At 39.1% G+C, this 18,366-nt stretch overlaps 2 protein-coding genes across 4 annotated transcripts; both read left to right on the forward strand.

The window, feature by feature from the left end:
* Window positions 1-7,286: 7,286 nt before the first annotated feature.
* Window positions 7,287-10,418, forward strand: LOC127637354 (T-box transcription factor TBX3-like). Its single transcript, XM_052118374.1, has 8 exons — window positions 7,287-7,582; window positions 7,800-8,067; window positions 8,381-8,527; window positions 8,846-8,922; window positions 9,030-9,166; window positions 9,335-9,879; window positions 9,980-10,213; window positions 10,413-10,418. The coding sequence occupies exons 1-8, from the start codon at window positions 7,287-7,289 to the stop codon at window positions 10,416-10,418; spliced, it is 1,710 nt and encodes a 569-aa protein (XP_051974334.1).
* Window positions 10,419-12,051: 1,633 nt separating this feature from the next.
* Window positions 12,052-18,071, forward strand: LOC127642924 (TM2 domain-containing protein 2-like). 3 transcript variants are annotated; one of them, XM_052125371.1, is made up of 4 exons: window positions 12,052-12,574; window positions 14,608-14,695; window positions 17,001-17,116; window positions 17,547-18,071. In XM_052125371.1, exons 1-4 carry the CDS (start codon window positions 12,303-12,305, stop codon window positions 17,758-17,760), a joined length of 690 nt encoding a protein of 229 aa, XP_051981331.1. In that variant the 5' UTR covers window positions 12,052-12,302; the 3' UTR covers window positions 17,761-18,071. The 3 variants fall into 3 exon arrangements, with proteins under 3 accessions (XP_051981331.1, XP_051981333.1, XP_051981332.1); XM_052125373.1 differs by lacking the exon at window positions 12,052-12,574 and adding an exon at window positions 16,846-16,879 and having other exon boundaries at window positions 14,609-14,695; XM_052125372.1 differs by lacking the exon at window positions 12,052-12,574 and adding an exon at window positions 16,843-16,879 and having other exon boundaries at window positions 14,631-14,695.
* The last annotated feature ends 295 nt before the right edge of the window (window positions 18,072-18,366 follow it).

The following is an 18,366-nucleotide window of genomic DNA, read 5'->3' on the forward strand; positions in this document are numbered from 1 at the left end:
TACCTCTAAACACGTTTCACAGATTTGTTTTTTGTTTTTTGCTCCATTTTCATTGTTGCATGCAAGTTGTACACTAAGCACCACACGTTTCTCCCTTGGTATTACCCATTAATACTTCCTTCATCTGTCACAAAAATGCAAACAGACATGCATATGAATTTAATTCATGTTTTAAATTCTACATGAATAATAGTATTTTAAAAATGTGCAACCCAAGTTATGTACTTGAACATTATTTAATGAACTAAAAGTATTTAGAATACAGTAACAAAGTACTTTGTACAACCAACACTACTGTTATGGTTTTGCTGTTGTGATGATTTATTGAAGTCCTTCTACCCAAGGTTGTTTCTTAAGCAACAGATGCACTACATGAGCTGAATGTTTTGTGGTTTCTTGCACAATATTCTTGCACGCTGTTCACAAATAGGTAGAAATGGGTGCTTATAAATACATGAATTTGATAGAGACTGCTCATATTATGGAGAAGAAAAGTATACATTTCTACAATATACTGTAAAGTACTCTTACTTGTGATTTTTAATAATCACTATCACATTACATTACAAACAATGTCCACAACTCTCAACTTCCTGTTTATAATACATTTCAAAACCTTGCCTCTTCCAACCAGCCACACCTCAATGTTACCATTTAATTCTTTAAATGGTCAGATGTGGAGGTTGGCACAGTTCAAAGCTACTATTTATCGTCTGAGTTAAGTGAAACACAAGGCCTGTTAGTGTTCACAAATATCAGACTGGCATCATGGCCTGTCGCCCTCCCGCAGATTTCTGCCCACCCCGCCTTTGAAGTAGAAAGGACTGACAGCCAGAATTTCCCCTTGCCCAGTTAAGATTGGGTCATCAGATAGGCGCAGATGGCATATCTCTCATAATCCTGTTTGAATCTTTCTCTTTACTCTCAGCCACCAAAGCAGAGCAGCTGAGCACAGGACATAAAGCTGTCATAGCAATGCATTGTCATAAAATCACACATTTGTCTATTACAGAAGCAGGGTGTGAAATGTTTCCAAATGGAGGCATTGCTCATTGAAATAAAGTTGTATCTCGATGAGAAGAGTTTTCAGCACCCTCAATTAAATGCAACACAAGTATTTTCCTCATAAACATGTTCTGAGTTATAAACCAAAACGTCACAATTACTGTTGTAATTTCCGTTCCCTGAGGGAAGGAACGAGACGTTGTGTCGAATGAAGTGACACAAGGGGTCTTTCTTGGGAGCCTCACATACCTCTGAACTTGAGAAAAGGCCAATGAGAATTTGGCAGACATAATTTGCATGTACCGCCCCCAGACATATGGGTATAAAGGGAAGCGGGCATGTGTCTGTCAGTCAGGTTTTTGCACTGAGAAGCCGAGATTATAGTATTACCTTTTACAATGGTAGGTCTAGTGTTGTGGCAGAAGGGACATAATGTCTCGTTCCCTCGCTCAGGGAACGGAGGTTACAACAGTAACCGTGATGTTCCCCTTCTGTCACAAATACATCATAGGAAGTTGCCTGAAGAAGGAATAAAGCCTGTGGAGCCATACCCCATTACGGAACACTTGTGGCACGTAGTGGGTCTGGTCGCAAATTGCTTCGCTGAATTCGCAGGCCAGAAGGCTAGGGAGGAAGAACATCTAGGAAGCGACACTTAGTGTCTAACCTGGGAGAGAAAGCGCACTGGATCAACTTGGTGAAGGGCGCTGGGTGCAAGCAGAACACTCGGTCGGCTGTTCCGCATTACCGAGTTCTACCGGCTCGGACTTGACAAAACATGGGACGAGACCGACTCAACCCTGAGACTGTAAAGTCTCGCAAAGTTATTGGGTGTTGCCCAGCCTGCTGCTCTGCAGATATCTGTTAGGGAGGTACCATTGACCAGTGCCAACGAGGATGCCACACTTCTTGTCGAGTGTGCTCGATCACGCAAGGGGGCGGGCACAGCCTGAGTCTGGAAAGCCAAGGAAATGGCGTTGACGATCCTTGTATTGGTACGCCTGGCCGTCAAACGCGGGTTAGAATCTGTCTCTGCGTGAGAATTTTGAACAAGAGTTGTACAAAGCCCGGTTAAGAACTCGCAAGTCCAAGATTGGTTGCAACCCACCGCCTTTCTTGGGTACGATGAAGTAAGGGCTGTAGAAACCCTGATTCATCTCGGCTTGAGGTATGGGCTCTGTCGCATCCTTGAGAAGCAGAGTCATGATCTCTGCCCATTAAGTGCTGGATTTTTCCCCATGTATGGAGGTGGAACAAATACCGCTGAAACGGGGCGGGAGCCGGGCGAATTGAATCACGTAGCCGAGTTGGATGGTCCTGGTCAACCAACGGGTTGGACAGTGAAAGCCATACGTCCAGACTTCGCGCGAGGGGCAGTAGAGGGTTGATTACTTTTGACATACAGGATGGAGCTTTGCGGCGGGGGGAGCAGGTAATAGTGCGTCAGGAGGCAAAAACGCGTCCCCAGGATTGGGTGCTGAGAAAAGACTCAGAGCTCTTACCTTGCTCTGCGCACTCGGCAGGGGCGGGTTAGCGACTGAGGAATAGTCCTCAGAAGGCATCTTCGGAACTCGTCAGCGCTGCCCTGCCGGGGCTGTGCAGTAGCGGGTCCGGAGGCGAAGTGACTGCGTCCTGGGAGCCGGGACTATAGGATTTTGGAGCCGGGGCTCTGTGAGAACAGCACACATCGGCTGAATGACCCAGGAATTGGGGAAATCGCTCTTTTATTAACCATATGGAAAAACAAGGATTTTCCTGCCGGTCCTCCACCAAGGAAAGGAGTGGTCTTGGTACCAGCTCCAGAGCGAACGTCTGACTCCCTGGGTCTTCCATCTCAGGAGTGCTTAGGAGCCTTCCGGGTCCTATAGTAAGTCCTGGAGATGGGGGCGTGCGCCGCCTGTGAGGTGCTCGATGCTGGGGCTGAGAGCTGGGCCCAGGTTGAGACGAAGGGGGACGCCCTTGGCGGGCAGACGGGGCATGGAGCGTGCTGGGGTAGTGGCAGCCCAGACGAGTCATCAGCATCAGACGCCACTGTGACGCTCTCTGATGCAGCGGCGATGTCGTCATCCAATTCCGGGGGCTCAAGGGAAAATGCCGGCTGGCCACGAGGTGAGCCGCACTCATCCCGAGCTCGGACGGATGCAAGCGAGTGTACCGGGTGGTGGGTGGTTTGTGGGGATTAACCCGGCAAAACAGAGCCCGTCGTCATCCCAAACCTTTTCTCAAGTTCAGAGGTGCGTGAGGCTCCCAAGGAAGACCCCTTGTGTCACTTCATTTGACACAATGTCGAGTGAGTGTCCGAAGGGGAACTTGCCTTTATGCAGCACCTCTGAGAAAATTAAAATCACTTATCTAAAAAATAAATAAATAAATAGTGGACTAATAAAGTGGGCTATAAAACTTTCCATGAAACACACAGTAGAAATATGAAAAATTATCATGTGATCAAATGATTATTCACCCACATGCTGTTCCTATAACCCAGATGACTTCCTTCTCTTTCAGGAGATGTTAGGTAGAATGCTTGTCTTAGTCATTCACTTTCATTAAATCTTTTTTCCATACAATAAATGTGAATGGCAAATTAGACTTTTGTGTTCCATCCATCCATCCATCCATCCATCCATCCATCCATCCATCCATCGTCAACCGCTTATCCTGTGTACTGGGTCGCGGGGGGCTGGAGCCTATCCCAGCTAACATTGGGCGAAAGGCGGGGGACACCCTGGACAGGTCGCCAGTTTTGTGTTCCAAAAAAAAAAAAATTTTATTTTTGGGTGAACTATCTCTGGAATGACGATTACAAACATGGAATTTATAAAATAAGTTTACAAGGACACAAATAATCCCTCCTTTTCTTTGATATCAGAGATGTTTTGAACAAGGGGGAACAAACTGGCAGGACAATGTAACCCAACACTGCTTGATACTGAAGCGATGTGCTGCCAGGCATCTTACACTATACACTACAAAACATAACAACACAAAGGTGATGCCAGTTAGCCTCCCTTTCAGAAAAGGATGTACTAAATTGCCAAAGCCTTGAAGATGCAGAATAAGGAATAAAAGATCCTCATTAGAAAGACTGCAATGGAATGGAGTGTCTGATGGGATTTCCCCATTTGATGGACTGTCAAATCAGTGCGGTGTTGATTAGAAAGAAAACACACATGCACACAAAAGATCAAAGTTTAATATCCAAGTAACTGGGGGGGAATCCTTTTTTTTTTTTTTACATGTGACTGTGAATATGACAAAAATGCAGACAAATAAATAATCAAAAAACTAAATAAATGCTACACAACAGACACTTTAGGAGCCTGAACAGGCTTGTGTTTGGATCCTGCTGCTCTCACTGTGTTTACTGTGGCGTTTTGGAGCCCTCATGGAATGTGCAGCCAAAACTCTTCTGCAATAAAAACTTGTAACCGAATACACTACCTAATCCAGCCAGGCCAATCAAAAGCACACATCAGCTTTGCAGAGGTTGAATGCCCAGTCACTCCCCAGCTCCATGCTCATGTCACAGCATGATGTTTAAGGACAAAATCAGAGCGCTGGAAAAGACGGGACACTTTTGAGGGCAACCCTCCCAAAATTGTCAATCAATACCCCTTTTAAACATTGCCTACACTATTAAAAAAAAATTCGTCAAAAAACAGTAAAGAACTGGCAGCAGGGTTGCCAGGATGTTACTGTAAAAATAACAGTGTCTTGCTGTTGCTGAAATTAACAGCTAGATACAGTTTTAACAGCTATAGTATACAACTGTAATTTATCTGCATATAGCTGTCAAATTACATTCTATCTACTGTTGTTGAAATTAACAGCTAAGTTCCCAGCATGCACTGCAGCATGAAGAAATTACTTCTATTTTTTTTTACTATTTACTGGTTTATTTTGATGTAATTTTAGTTGAAGTCTAAGTTACTTGCATTTTAATGGTCAGCTTTTACTTTTTACGTAAAAGTATGTTTGTTAATTGTCACCATTGTTGCGTTTTGTATGCCGAAAGTTGATATCTGTGTGTGTAGAAAGTATGCAGACTTTAAATTTTGTCTTCCAGCACAGTGCAACAGCTAGTGTTTTACTTTAATCATAAATTGACTGGCTGGAAAACATAATATTGAAGGTCTAGGGTGCCAGCTCAGGAGAACACTAATCACCATAATTGTGACTTTAAACAAAACACAACTAATTTAAATAAGATTTCTATTAAGTCTGAATAAAAACTTCTGTACATGTTATTTTGTTTGATTTTTTATTTTGTTTTTTTTACAATTTTTGTAGCCCCAATGCATTGCCAAAGCATACATATTTATTCAAGCACAAAGGCTTATGGGTATTTCCCTTAGGAGTGTTATTTCACTGTGTACAGATTGTTGTTTTTCATAAAAAATACACTGTTCAATCCTGGCAACATTGTACATTTAATATTTCTTCAAAGGTTGATTTTTTTATTTGACTTCTTATTAGCTAGAGAAGTAAAGGCTGATGTGAGATGATAAATAACAGAGGTGTTGGTCAGAAACATCATGAACATTAACCATGTGCCACAAACTAACATTTTCATGGAGGGTTTTAAAATATGTTTCAAAATGTCACTACAGATTTTGCCAAGATGATATAATGATTTTAAATGTTCATTTTCCCCTAATGCCTTGCAAACAACAGCTTTTTACCATAAAACTAGTTAGTTAAAAGTGAGCCTGCTCTTGATCTCCCAGAATACAAAACTTTTAACAGCTAACTATTGCATTTAAGAATCACAGTAGATTGCTGTAATTTGGCCGTAAATTTACAGCAATGTTTTTTACAGTGAAAAATGTTACATCAATCTACTCCCAATAAAACATCACTAGTTAAACACATAGCTAAATCAAATTGTCATTGTATTCATGCTGCATAACAACAGGAGGACTGCCCCCCCAAGTTTTTCTCTCTCTCTCTCTCTCTCTCTTTCTCCATTTGAGTTTGTAATTGTCATCACGGTCACCTTTGGCTTGCTCACTGGGGGCTTAAAGACATTAGGGCATGATTTTCAATTAAGTTTTTCCAATTAAGCTGTTTACTAGGGACTTTAAGACATTGAAGACAATCAGTATGACTAATGTGCATTGTGAAAAGTGCTACAATTAATCCAAATTCCTATTCTTTGACAAGAATGTTCTGGCTTGTCTTTGTGAAATATGTGAAACATCGGCAAGATAAAGCCTATACAGCTTTATTTATTTACTGGGTGAAAGAGAGAATACTTTATGGTTGTGCTTTTGTGTGAAGCATTTAGATGTAAGATTGATTATGGGTGTTCTTGTGGGAGGTGAGTGGGAGGAAGGGTAATTTAATGTAACAGTCCTAAAAAGAGCATTAGTTGTATTTATATGTATTCTTCAGACTGTTTTCCCATTAAAGTATGGAATATTATATTTAATGTCTAAATAATATCAGAATAATCATGGATTACTGGAGGTCATTTCAGGAGGCTGATCAATTTCTGAAATATACGGATTCATTAACATGATACATGTACCTCAATATTTGCTATAAAATGTACATTTATGATTTAGGGGAATTTTGTTTTCATGTTTTGTTAATTACTAACTTTGGTTTTTAACATAACACAAAAACACATTCACGATCAATGTCATTTTATTTTCAACTTTTTTAATAGTTAAATAGTTTTTGCTTAGGTGTTGTCAATGTTATGTGCATGTATTCAAGACTCTTCACTTTGAGCAACACATACATTTGGACAGCTGAAGCTCTGTTTGCATGAAATCAGTTTGTTGCAGTTGTTTCTTAGAAAAATCAATTTACCACGCCCTTATGAAATACAATTGGTTTAGATGTATCCACTGAGCCAATCAGAAACCCCTGTCTTCAAATACACTCTCCCTTTCCGACCACAAACTATCATGTTGTCTGGAAACTATGGGCTCATATTTGCGCCTCTACTGACTCTGCACTTGAATTTTTTCTTTTTGCACTCAACAGGACCAAATAATACAACCATAACAATGGGTGACTAACTCAAAAACGCGAAATTTGTTTTTACACACTACAGTACCAACGTGGTGAAGAGGTTAAAATGCCAAGTGTTGTGTGGACGGGGTCATAACACTGATCCTGAAACACTCAAAGCAGCATGATTTAGCTACTGCACATAGGAGTGAATTCTGAAGACACCAGAGAGGGGTTATTGCCCTCATTGTGTGGATGGGGTGATCATTGACGTCATTATAAAATAAAGTCACAAGTAGACTGCTGCGCAAATTTAAAGAATGGCTTATCAGCACTTTTCACCGGCCGGTCGCTCGGACTTCACAATTAGTTCGACGCTTGGACAGCAGTCTCAGTTTTCCCCGTTTGGATACGGGAAGCAACAGGTTGGAAACGTGGTCTATAACTCCATTCGTTTGGCACTCAATGAAGCGGCGTCTCCTGCTCACCTCCAAGTGGACACTAGAGATTCCCAACTGGCACCGGAGGATGACACCGCGGTTCACCTGGAGGGCAAGGAACTGTGGGGCCAGTTTCACAAAAGCGGCACGGAGATGGTCATAACCAAGTCTGGAAGGTAAGGACTGTGTTACAACTTAGGCCTAATTATTTTAGCTGTTTTGAAACGCGCAGGTCTTATGAAAATGCGCCTTTACGCATTCAGCCGAAACCAGCTTCACAATTTCTTATACAATTTGCATGTGTATTTATTTGTTGAGGTGACAGCGTGTAGCCTATTAAAACATGTATGTAAACGAAAAACAAAACAAACCAAATGTATTTGCTTCTTTGAGGCGAATGTTTCCACCATATAAAGTGCGCTGCAGCGGATTTGACAGAAACGCGAGATATATTCTGCTGATGGATATAGTCGCAACTGATGACTACAGATACAAGTTTCACAACTCTCGCTGGATGGTGGCTGGCAAGGCCGACCCAGAAATGCCGAAGCGAACGTACGTTCACCCAGACAGTCCTGCCACTGGGGAGCATTGGATGTCCAAAATTGTGACCTTTCATAAACTGAAGCTGACGAACAACATATCTGACAAACATGGATTTGTGAGTGGTTTAATATGTGATTCATGATTGATGGTCGATTTTTCTCGCAAATTTCATATTAATTAAATTTTTGTCTACGCATAGTCTGTGCAACGTAAAAAATGTTAACGCTTGATTAAATATGATTGTTTAAATGTAGTTAATTCGAAGAGTAGCCTATTTAGGAGTTTTTTGTAACCTGAATCCGTATCATACAAAGAGATTAATTGTCTTTATTCTGTTAAAATAATTCATGACATGAAAACAACAATTAATTATGTTTGCTTGTTATTTTGTATATAATGTATTTATTTTTTTTGCTGTTGATTTGCAGACAGTTTTAAACTCCATGCACAAATATCAGCCGAGGTTTCATATTGTTCGAGCCAACAATATCCTCAAACTTCCTTACAGTACATTCAAAACCTACGTGTTTCCTGAGACAGAATTCATTGCTGTGACAGCATACCAAAATGAAAAGGTGAGCAGACTTATCAATGTAAATGTTACATTGGTGAATCCCCAATTCAGCTAATGGGAAAAATTTATAGGGTGGTGGTTGCTCATGTTTCTAACCAACTGACCATAACATATATCCTTTATCAGTTGATTGTAGATTGAAGTTTCAGAAAAATGGGAACGATGTGCTTTAATGTTTTTTAGATTGATCAAACACAAAACACATACAGTTACCCACTAGAAATGTAAACAATTTCCAACACATAAGATGTGTGTTACCCTCATACAAAATATAACCATATGTTTATTATTATCATTATTATTGTTTTTTTAATGACAGGTAACTCAGCTGAAAATCGATAATAATCCGTTTGCAAAAGGATTCCGTGATACCGGGAATGGGAGAAGAGAGAAAAGGTCAGAAACTTTTGTAAAAAATTTTATTTTCTTCTTTCAAATGTCCCAAATATAGGTCTGAAGAGATTTCATGTAATGCCAATTGACAGTATTTTTATGATATTTAGGACACAAACGTTGCATCAGAGATGTGAAGAAGTGGAACCGAAAAAAAGAATTGTTTTGTCGGAAGATTCATCTTTCAATCAAAGTTCATCGATTTACTTAATTCAAGAACCCAATGTTGTGACATCAACCTCAACAGGTGTGTGGTTTCAATACCTGTATAATTCATGGAATTTGTTTTTTTATTGTAAACAAATTTTTTGTATATATTATTAGTTATTGTTTATAGAAGTATGCTTTTTCATCATCATCATCTCTTTTGTTCTTTTTTGTCCTCTTTTAATGTTTTGAGATATTAATTTTGCAGATAGTAATGAGAGTGACCTGGATGGAGAGGAAAAGGAGAGTAACAGAGATGGCAAGAACTCAGTTTCTCTGGATGACCAAAATTCCAGAGAAATCTCTACAACAGTTCAAGAACCAATGAACGGATTGAAAGAGGAGAAACAAGAAGATAGGAATGTAGAGATCAACAGCAGGGAAAAGCATGGTGAGGAGGGTACTGAAAATGAACCCTTTGATAACAGAAATGGAGAACAACACAAGTTTAAAGCAGATGAGACTGATGTGTCTTCCAAGGGTTTGCTCGCGCGGCGGCACTATTACATCCCCACACCAGGCCTAGTTCATTCTCTGTGTGTGCCACCACATTTCTTGTCAAATGTACGTCAGTTTAATTATGCTGGAACCATCCCACTTTTGGCATCTGAAGCAACTGGTCCTTGGCTATCCAGAAAGTCAAAGGAAGGGGAGGGCCAAGATTACATCTCTGGAGTCTCATCCTCACAACAAGGACTCATTGGTATGCCAGATTTACCATCCAGCTTTCAGAAGCACAGAACGACCTCTCAGGTAGGTCCTTATTTCACATACAGTCCATTTTAACAAACTGAACCACTACTGATCACTATTCTAATGTTCACTGTATTTGCTCTGTTTGGCATTTTCACAGGATGTGCTTGTTTCAGAACATAGAAGTATCTTACATTATCCACAGAATTCCAGAACTACATCTGCTGCCACCTCCTCTGGAGTATCATACCAGGTTCACCATCCCCATTTTCTCAATGTGAGCTACCGACCCCGATGTAGACCCTACCCTCTGTCACAAACCTCATTATTTCTATCAGATTGTGAAACTGATACAAACAAGCATGCTGTTACTGGATTTCATGCATCACCTTTGGTTACGTCACAACATGACTGTGAGCAAAACACACTGCATCTTGGGTTCTCTAGAGTCTGTACAGGAACAGAAGCAAATTCAACATGTAAAAAAAAAAAAATTAAGCTGTGATTATGTGCATTATAAGCCTATGTATCAACTAAAGATTTGGATTAAAAGTTAATATATTTATTCATTAGTCTGTATCTGCTGTGTAAAGGTGTGAACAATTATACAATTCACAAAAGAGTTGCAGAGCAACCATTAAATATATTACATGTTTTATTCCCGTCTCTGTTTTTTTTCTTTCTTTCTTTCCTTCCATTTCTTTTCAAAAATTTGATGTTATTTTCTTTATCTGTATTGATTTTTTTAAAATGGGTAGACATTAATTTATTGCAACATATTTTGTAGATAGTTAGCCTACTAGTTATGCACCTTATATACATGTCATTTAAAGGGTTACTTCACCCCAAAATTACAATTCTTTCATAATTTACTTACCCTTATGCTATCCCAGATGTTTAAGACTGCTGAATTTAATTAAAAACATTTAGAAGGCACGCGCACACGCACGCACGCACACACACGCACACACGATGCATTCTGATCACAAAGTGTAGTCAGGACATTACTGATGTAAAAAAAACAGCATCATCACTATTTTTTTTTTTTTTATAAAATCTAGACAGGCCTCATTTCCAGCAGCCATCACTTCAACACCTTATTCTTGAGTAATCATGCTAAATGCTAATTTGTTTCTAGAAATGGAGCTTAACATTGTCTTTGTGCTTGTTTTTGAGTTGCCATGGTATGCAATAGACTGGCATGACTTAAGGTCTATATTAGGTCAAAAATGGCAAAAACAAAAAAAGAAACAGCTTTCTCTAGGAACTCAGTCAATCGTTATTTTGAGGAATGAAGGCTATAATGTTTGAAATGAATATTTGAATATTTTGAATGAAGCTATCATACCAAGGAGTACACAACAGTCTTCAAAGACAAAGGACAACTGGCTCTAACAAGGACAGAAAGAGTTGTTGAAGGCCAGATGTACAACTAAACAAGAGGATAAGTACATCAGAGACTAGTTTACGAAATAGACGCTTCACATGTCCTCCGCTGACAGCTTCATTTAATTCTACCTGCTCAACACAAGTTTCATGTACATCAGTAAAGAGAGACTTTAGTGGATGCAGGCCTTATGGGAAGAATTGCAAAGAAAGACACTTTTGAAACAGAAAAACAAAAAGAATAGGTTAGAGTGGGCAAAGAAAAACTGACATTGGACAACAGATAATCTTTTTTATTTTTTAAAAACAAGGATTTTTTTTAATGAGAACTCTTTTAAGTAGTTTAAGAAGTTCTGAACATTTGTTACATTTTGTAAATTATAATAGTAATTTTTCACGTTATAGGAGTATTTTTTTTTTTTAAATGGAGAAAATTATTGATTGCACCTTAAATTATTGTATTGAATCTATTCATTAATTTCAAACTGCCCGTCTAGGCAACATGATTGCACATCTTAATTTCACCAGAAGAGGTCGCCCTTAAACAAGAAACTCACGATGGAGAGACACAATTGACGTGGGGGATCTAAAGTAAATAAAAATCATACTTAACTTTTTTAACGATATAGGATACATCTCCACTGTTCTTTCTTAGTGATGTTTATACATTTTTCCACTCCCTAAAATACTTATTATAATTTATATGACCCGAGTCGTCGCAATCCATGGTTAGAAACAGATGGTTTATTGACAAGCACAGAGCGCAAAGTAACTACATACATAAGTTATTATAATTTAGTTATTGATATAAACGCTATACAATGACGTACGCTCTGGTGAAAATGACGTCATCGCTAAGCGCCACCTATGTTGTTAAATGAAATTGGCTTTTGAGCGTTATTAGTAGTATAACATGGTATATGTTCGGTCACAGTGCGTCACGTAGATTGAATTTTTAATCGAATAAAAACGCAAGAAATATTTGTATAAACTGGTATTTACATATGTAGCTCCAAAACCAGCGCTCGGTAGCAGCTCTCGTGCATTAGCTGGAAGATCATTTTGACGTTCTCCCTCACTGCTGTGAAAAAAAGATCATGCCACATATTTCGATTCGTTATTATCATATTTTATTATGCGGACAGTTCTTGTTGCTCCTCACAGTACTGCTTTTACAATGTCTGGATGGGATTCATTCTCAAAACTCAAGCGAGCCACCCGGAAACGGAGTGACGACCAGCAAATCAATCCTGTTCAGCGAACAGCCCGAAGAAAATGTGACAGAGAGTGTTATACCTACCGAAACATCAAATAATATTGATCGATATGAATACAGCCCTTCATCACCAGTAGTCCTTTGTCGATACCTGTAAGTAAACGAGTCCCAATTTGCTGAAGCGTGCAAGCTGTTTAATGTAAACGGTGTTTGCTTATGTACAGTTAAAGTCAGAGGTTTTAACACTTAGGTTAAAGTCATTAAAACCATTTCATATTTTAGTTTTGGACATCTACTTTTTGCATGACACGTTACAGTTTTACTGACAGACTGTTTCATATTTATTTGACTATATCTCAATTCCAGTGGGTCAGAAATGTACATACACTAAGTTAACTGTGCCATTAAGCAGCTTGGAAAGTTCCAGAAAATTATGTCAAGCCTTTTGGCAATTCGCTTCTGATGAGGCTAATTTTAGTCAATTGGAGGTGTACCTGTGGATGTATTTTAAGGCCTACCTTCAAACTCTGTGCCTCTTTGCTTGACATCATGGGAAAATCTAAAGAATCAGCCAAGACCTCAAAATTGTGGACTTCCACAAGTCTGGTTCATCCTTGGGAGCAATTTCCAAATGCCTGAAGGGATGACAAAACCATTATACGACTCAGGAAGAGACACATTCTGGCTCCTAGAGATGAACGTAGTTTGGTTAGAAAAGTGCAAATAAATCCAGAACAACAGCGAAGTACCTTGTGAAGATGCTGGAGGAAACAAGTAGACAATTATCTATATCCACAGTAAAACAAGACATACATCAGCATAACCTGAAAGTCTCCTCTGCTAGGAAGAAGCTGCTGATCCAAATCCGCCATAAAAAAGCAAGACTACAGTCTTACAGATTACAATTTGCAAGTGTACATGGGGACAAAGATCTGACTGTTTGGAGAAATGTCCTCTGGTCTGATGAAACAAAAATGTAACTTTTTAGCCATAATGACCATTGTTATGTTTGGAGGACAAAGGGTGAGGCTTGCAAACTGAAGAACACCATCCCAACTGTGAAGTATCATGCTGTGGGGATGCTTTGCTGCAGGAGGGACTGGTGCACTTCACAAAATAGATGGCATCATGACGAAGGAATGTGGATATATTGAAGCAACATCTCAAGATATCAGCCAGGAAGTTAAAGCTTGGTAGCAAATGGGTCTTCCAAATGGACAGTGACCCCAAGCATCCCTCCAAAGTTGTGGCAAAATGGCTTAAGGACAACAAAGTCAACTTTCAGTCAACTGAAAAGCTTGTGTGAGCAAGGAGGCCTACAAACCTGACTTGGTTACACCAGTTCTGTCTGGAGGAATGGGTCAACATTCCAGCAACTTATTGTGAGAAGCTTGTGAAAGGCTACCCAAAATGTTTGGTCCAAGTTAAACAATATAAAAGCAATGCTGCCAAATACTAACAAAGTGCATGCAAACTTCTGACCCACTGGGACGGTGATGAAAGAAATAAAATCTGAAATAAATAATTATCTTATTCTGACATTTCACATTCTTAAAATAAAGTAGTGATCCTAACTGTCGTAAGACAGGGAATGTTCTCTACTTTTTAACTCCAGTAAATATTTCACTCAGGATGTTTATTTTGGAATGTTAGTTTGTCTAGATGAAAAGATGCATAAGTTCATTAAACATACGTTGACCTTTTATGAAAATTTGCCTCAAAAGCGGGGAATGTTGTCGTCACAATGCAACGCACAATTAAACATAGACTTTTCAGCAAAATTAATTGTTTTGGCCAACAAATATAAAAAATTAGAATTTTTGGGTGAACTATCCCTGTATGCCATTGTGGTTTGATTATGTTTGCCCAAGAGCTATAATCAAAAATATGATGATAGTTTAAAATTTTTACTTTGGAGGGTAAAATTCACAAACATGTACTCTCTTTTAAGAGGTTTTTGAACAAAGCGCTTTAAGTCAACATACGAAACCTCTGCTAGAGAAAACATAAATTTGCCCAAATGGACTTTTGTCACCACATCTTAATGTTACTGAGATATAGCCCCTGCACACATTCCAGTGTGACAACTAGCCCCGTTCTCCCCTTTAAAGTATTTTACAGACTTGATGTTTTAAGAGAATTTGTGGGCTTTATTTTTATTTATGCATTTTATTTATTTCAATTAGACCAGATGAATTCATATTCTGTCAAGATCCAGTTGATCATGGGGGAAATGTCTCTGCCTTTCAAGAATTGGGCTATGGATGTGTTAAGGTAAGCAGATTAAACACTTTTTTGTTTTTGGAAAGCAGTCCACTGTCCACTGATTTTACAGGTTCATCAGTGCAGGTTAATTTAAAGGGTTAGTTCACCCAAATATAAAAATTCTCGTATGATTCAGCTTTACTCACCCTCCTGGCATCCCAGATGTGTATGATTTCCTTTCTTCTGGAGAACACAAATTATTTTTAGAAGAATATTTTAGCTCTGTAGGTCCATACAGTGCCAACATTTTGAAGCTCCAGTGTCCACATAAAGATAGCATAGAAGTAATCCATAAGACTCCAGTGGTTAAGTTCATGTGTTCAGACATGATATTGTACAGTGCATCTGGAAAGTATTCACTGCGCCTCACTTTTTCCACATTTTGTTATATTACAGCCCTCCAAAATTTATTAAATTCATAATTTTTCTCAAAATTCTACAAACAATACCCCATAATGACAACGTGAAAGAAGTTTGTTTGAAAGCTTTGCAAATTTAGTAAAAATAAAAAAATTAAAAGTATTCACAGCCTTTACTCTATAATTTGTTGAAGTACCTTTGGCACCAATTACAGCCTCAAGTCTTTTTGTGTATGATGCTACAAGCTTGGCACACCTATTTTTGGGCAGTTTCTCCCATTCTTCTTTGCAGGACCTCTCAAGCTCCATCAGGTTGGATGGGGACAGTCAGTACACAGCCATTTTCAGATCTCTCCAGAGATGTTCAATCAGGTTCAAGTCTGGGCTCTGGCTGGACCACTCAAGGACATTCACAGTGTTGTCCTGTAGCCACTCCTTTGTTATCTTGGCTGTGTGCTTAGGTTCATCTTCCAACAAGACAATTACCCTTCACCCCAGTCTGAGATCCAGAGTGCTCTGGAGCAGGTTTTCATCAAGGATGTCTCTGTACATTGCTGCATTCATATTTCCCTCAATCCTGACTAGTCTCCCAGTTCCTGCCGCTGAAAAACATCCCAACAGCATGATGCTGCCACCACCATACTTCATTGTAGGGATGGTTTTGGCCAGTGGATGAGCGGTGCCTGGTTTCCTACAGACATGACGCATGCCATTCAGGCCGAATTTTGTTTCTCATGGTCTGAGAGTCCTTCTGGCAAACTCCAGGCGGGCTGTCATGTGCCTTTTACTGAGGAGTGGCTTCCGTCTGGCCACTCTACCATACAGACCCGATTGGTGGAGTGCTTCAGAGATGGTTGTTCTTCTGGAAGGTTGTTCTTCTGGAAGGTCCTCCTCTCTTCACAGAGCTCTGTCAGAGTGACCATTGGGTTTTTGGTCACCTCCCTGACTAAGGCCCTTTTCCCTCGATCGCTCAGTTTGGCCAGGAGGCCAGCTCTAGGAAGAGTCCTGGTGATTCCAAACGTCTTCCATTTATGGATGATGGAGGCCAATAATGTGCTCATTGGGACCTTCAATGCTGCAGAAATGTTTCTGTACCCTTCCCCAGATCTGTGCCTCGATATAATCCTGTCTCGGAGGTCTACAGACAATTCCTTGGACTTCATGGCTTGGTTTGTGCTCTGACATTCACAAACCTTATATAAATTCATGGGTATATATATCCCATGAATTTACCACAGGTGGTCTCCAAGTTGTAGAAACATATCAAGGATGATCAGTGGAAACTGGATGCACCTGAGCTCAATTTTGAGTGTCATGGCAAAGGCTGTGAATACTTATGTGCATGTTATTTTGTAATACATTTGCAAAGATTTCAAACAAACTTCTTTCATGTTGTCATTATGGGGTATTATTTGTAGAATTTTGAGGAAATTAATGAAATTAATACATTTTGGAATAAGGCTGTAACATAACAAAATTTCGAAAAAGTGAAGTGCTGTGAATACTTTCCGGATGCACTATAGGTGTGGGTAAGAAACCGATCAATATTTAAGTATTTTTGTTTTTAATCATAAATTCTCCTCCCTGCGCAGTAGGGGTGATATGAACAAATTTTTGAATCACCAAAAACAGGAGATGGTGAAGGAAAAAGGACAAAAATTCGGATCTGTTTCTCACCCACACCTATCATATCGCTTCTCAAGATATGGATTTAACCACCAGATCTTTGGCACCCATTCACATTGTATGGACCTACTGAGCTGAAATATTCTTCTAAAAATCTTCGTTTGTGTTCAGCAGAAGAAAGGTCGTACACATCTTGGATGGCATGAGGGTGAGTAAATTATGAGAATTTTTATTTTGGGGTGAACTAATCCTTTAATGTAACAATATTTTGAAACACTTTTTCATTCAATCTATGCTTATCCAACAACACACCTTATATTTTGTTGTAGTTTGGAGGTCAAGTGTACAAAGATGTGAACCATACCGAGGTGTTGTGCACAGCGTTAGACGGCATAGAGTGCTCTGGACCAAGAGAGTTTTTAAGAGGCAATGAGCCATGTATTAAGTAAGTAAAACAGAGTATGAAACCACTGATCATTCAAGCACACGTTTATGATGATTGATGTATAATTATAAAGTTATATTCAGTTAATCATCAGTCACACATAGTGTTTGCTGTAGTTTGACTTCTAGGCCTACTGTTGGGGTCAAGAGATTTGTGCTCCTTTTGTTACCACAAGAGGGCTGTCAAACTTTGAGAAATTTGAAGCCCTATTACTGAGCCTAAAACATTCTCAAATGCAAATATTGTATAGGGCCTAAAATATCTCAAGACTGACCATCTGTAAGCTGTATCACATCATAAGCTGTACTCTATATACCTTGAAAACATTCCCATAATCAATTCTAATTGTCACCAGCTCGTTTAGTGCAGTTCTAGCCCTTGTTTCCTATATGCTATACAATCTTTGTTGAATGTCCTTTTGTTATTTAAGATACACTGGACACTACTTCATCACCACCCTACTCTACTCATTTTTCCTGGGATGTTTTGGGGTTGATCGGTTCTGTCTTGGACACACTGGGACTGCAGTGGGAAAGCTGCTTACTCTGGGGGGTCTTGGCATCTGGTGGTTTGTGGACCTCATTCTCCTGATAACAGGGGGACTGACACCCAGTGACAGCAGCAACTGGTGCACTTTCTACTGACACAAAGTAGCTGTATCCCATTCAGATTTCTTGTGTTCACAGAAGTACTTTGAATTGGCTGAACATTAAAAGCTTATGTTGAATACACTGCCTGCATGTAAATTTACATGGGCCTTGTTTGCTATCATTATTTCTTGTCAAATGTAAAATACTGTTTCTTTTTTGTATAGTGTTTGTACTGTTGCAAATAAAATCATCTAAATGTCAAACTCTTAATATCTCTTAATAGCAATTCATATTAAAGGTGAAGTGTGTAATTTCTCAACCACTAGTGTCACCAAACAGATTTGTAAAATAAAAAAATGACAATGTTTTCACTAACGCGCCCTCCTTCTGTCATCAGTTTGACAAATGTATAGTCCTGGTTCAAACTCATGCTTTTGGTCAGACCGTAGTCTAAGAGACCAGATTTCAGTTATTACTCAATTTTGACAAAATATGTACAGTGCTGTGAAAAAGTATTTCCTGCTTTCTTTTATTTTTGTGTATTTTTCATACTAAACCGTATTAGATCTTTAAATGAGAACATAAAACAAAGGCAACCTGAGAAAACAAAATACAGTTTTCATATATATATATTTTAGTCAAAAAAGTTAACACCTATAT

The sequence above is a fragment of the Xyrauchen texanus genome, chromosome 4 (assembly GCF_025860055.1).
Source record: "Xyrauchen texanus isolate HMW12.3.18 chromosome 4, RBS_HiC_50CHRs, whole genome shotgun sequence".
NCBI lineage: Eukaryota > Metazoa > Chordata > Actinopteri > Cypriniformes > Catostomidae > Xyrauchen > Xyrauchen texanus.

What these genes read in the sequence shown, in the direction of transcription:
- LOC127642924 (XM_052125371.1), top strand. Translation starts at nt 12,303, where the DNA reads ATGCCACATATTTCGATTCGTTATTATCATATTTTATTATGCGGACAG. An exon ending in GTAGTCCTTTGTCGATACCT is followed by an intron (nt 12,575 to 14,607) that starts GTAAGTAAACGA and finishes TATTTCAATTAG; the next exon opens with ACCAGATGAATTCATATTCT. An exon ending in TGGGCTATGGATGTGTTAAG is followed by an intron (nt 14,696 to 17,000) that starts GTAAGCAGATTA and finishes ATTTTGTTGTAG; the next exon opens with TTTGGAGGTCAAGTGTACAA.
- LOC127637354 (XM_052118374.1), top strand. Translation starts at nt 7,287, where the DNA reads ATGGCTTATCAGCACTTTTCACCGGCCGGTCGCTCGGACTTCACAATT. An exon ending in TATCTGACAAACATGGATTT is followed by an intron (nt 8,068 to 8,380) that starts GTGAGTGGTTTA and finishes GTTGATTTGCAG; the next exon opens with ACAGTTTTAAACTCCATGCA. An exon ending in CAGCATACCAAAATGAAAAG is followed by an intron (nt 8,528 to 8,845) that starts GTGAGCAGACTT and finishes TTTTAATGACAG; the next exon opens with GTAACTCAGCTGAAAATCGA.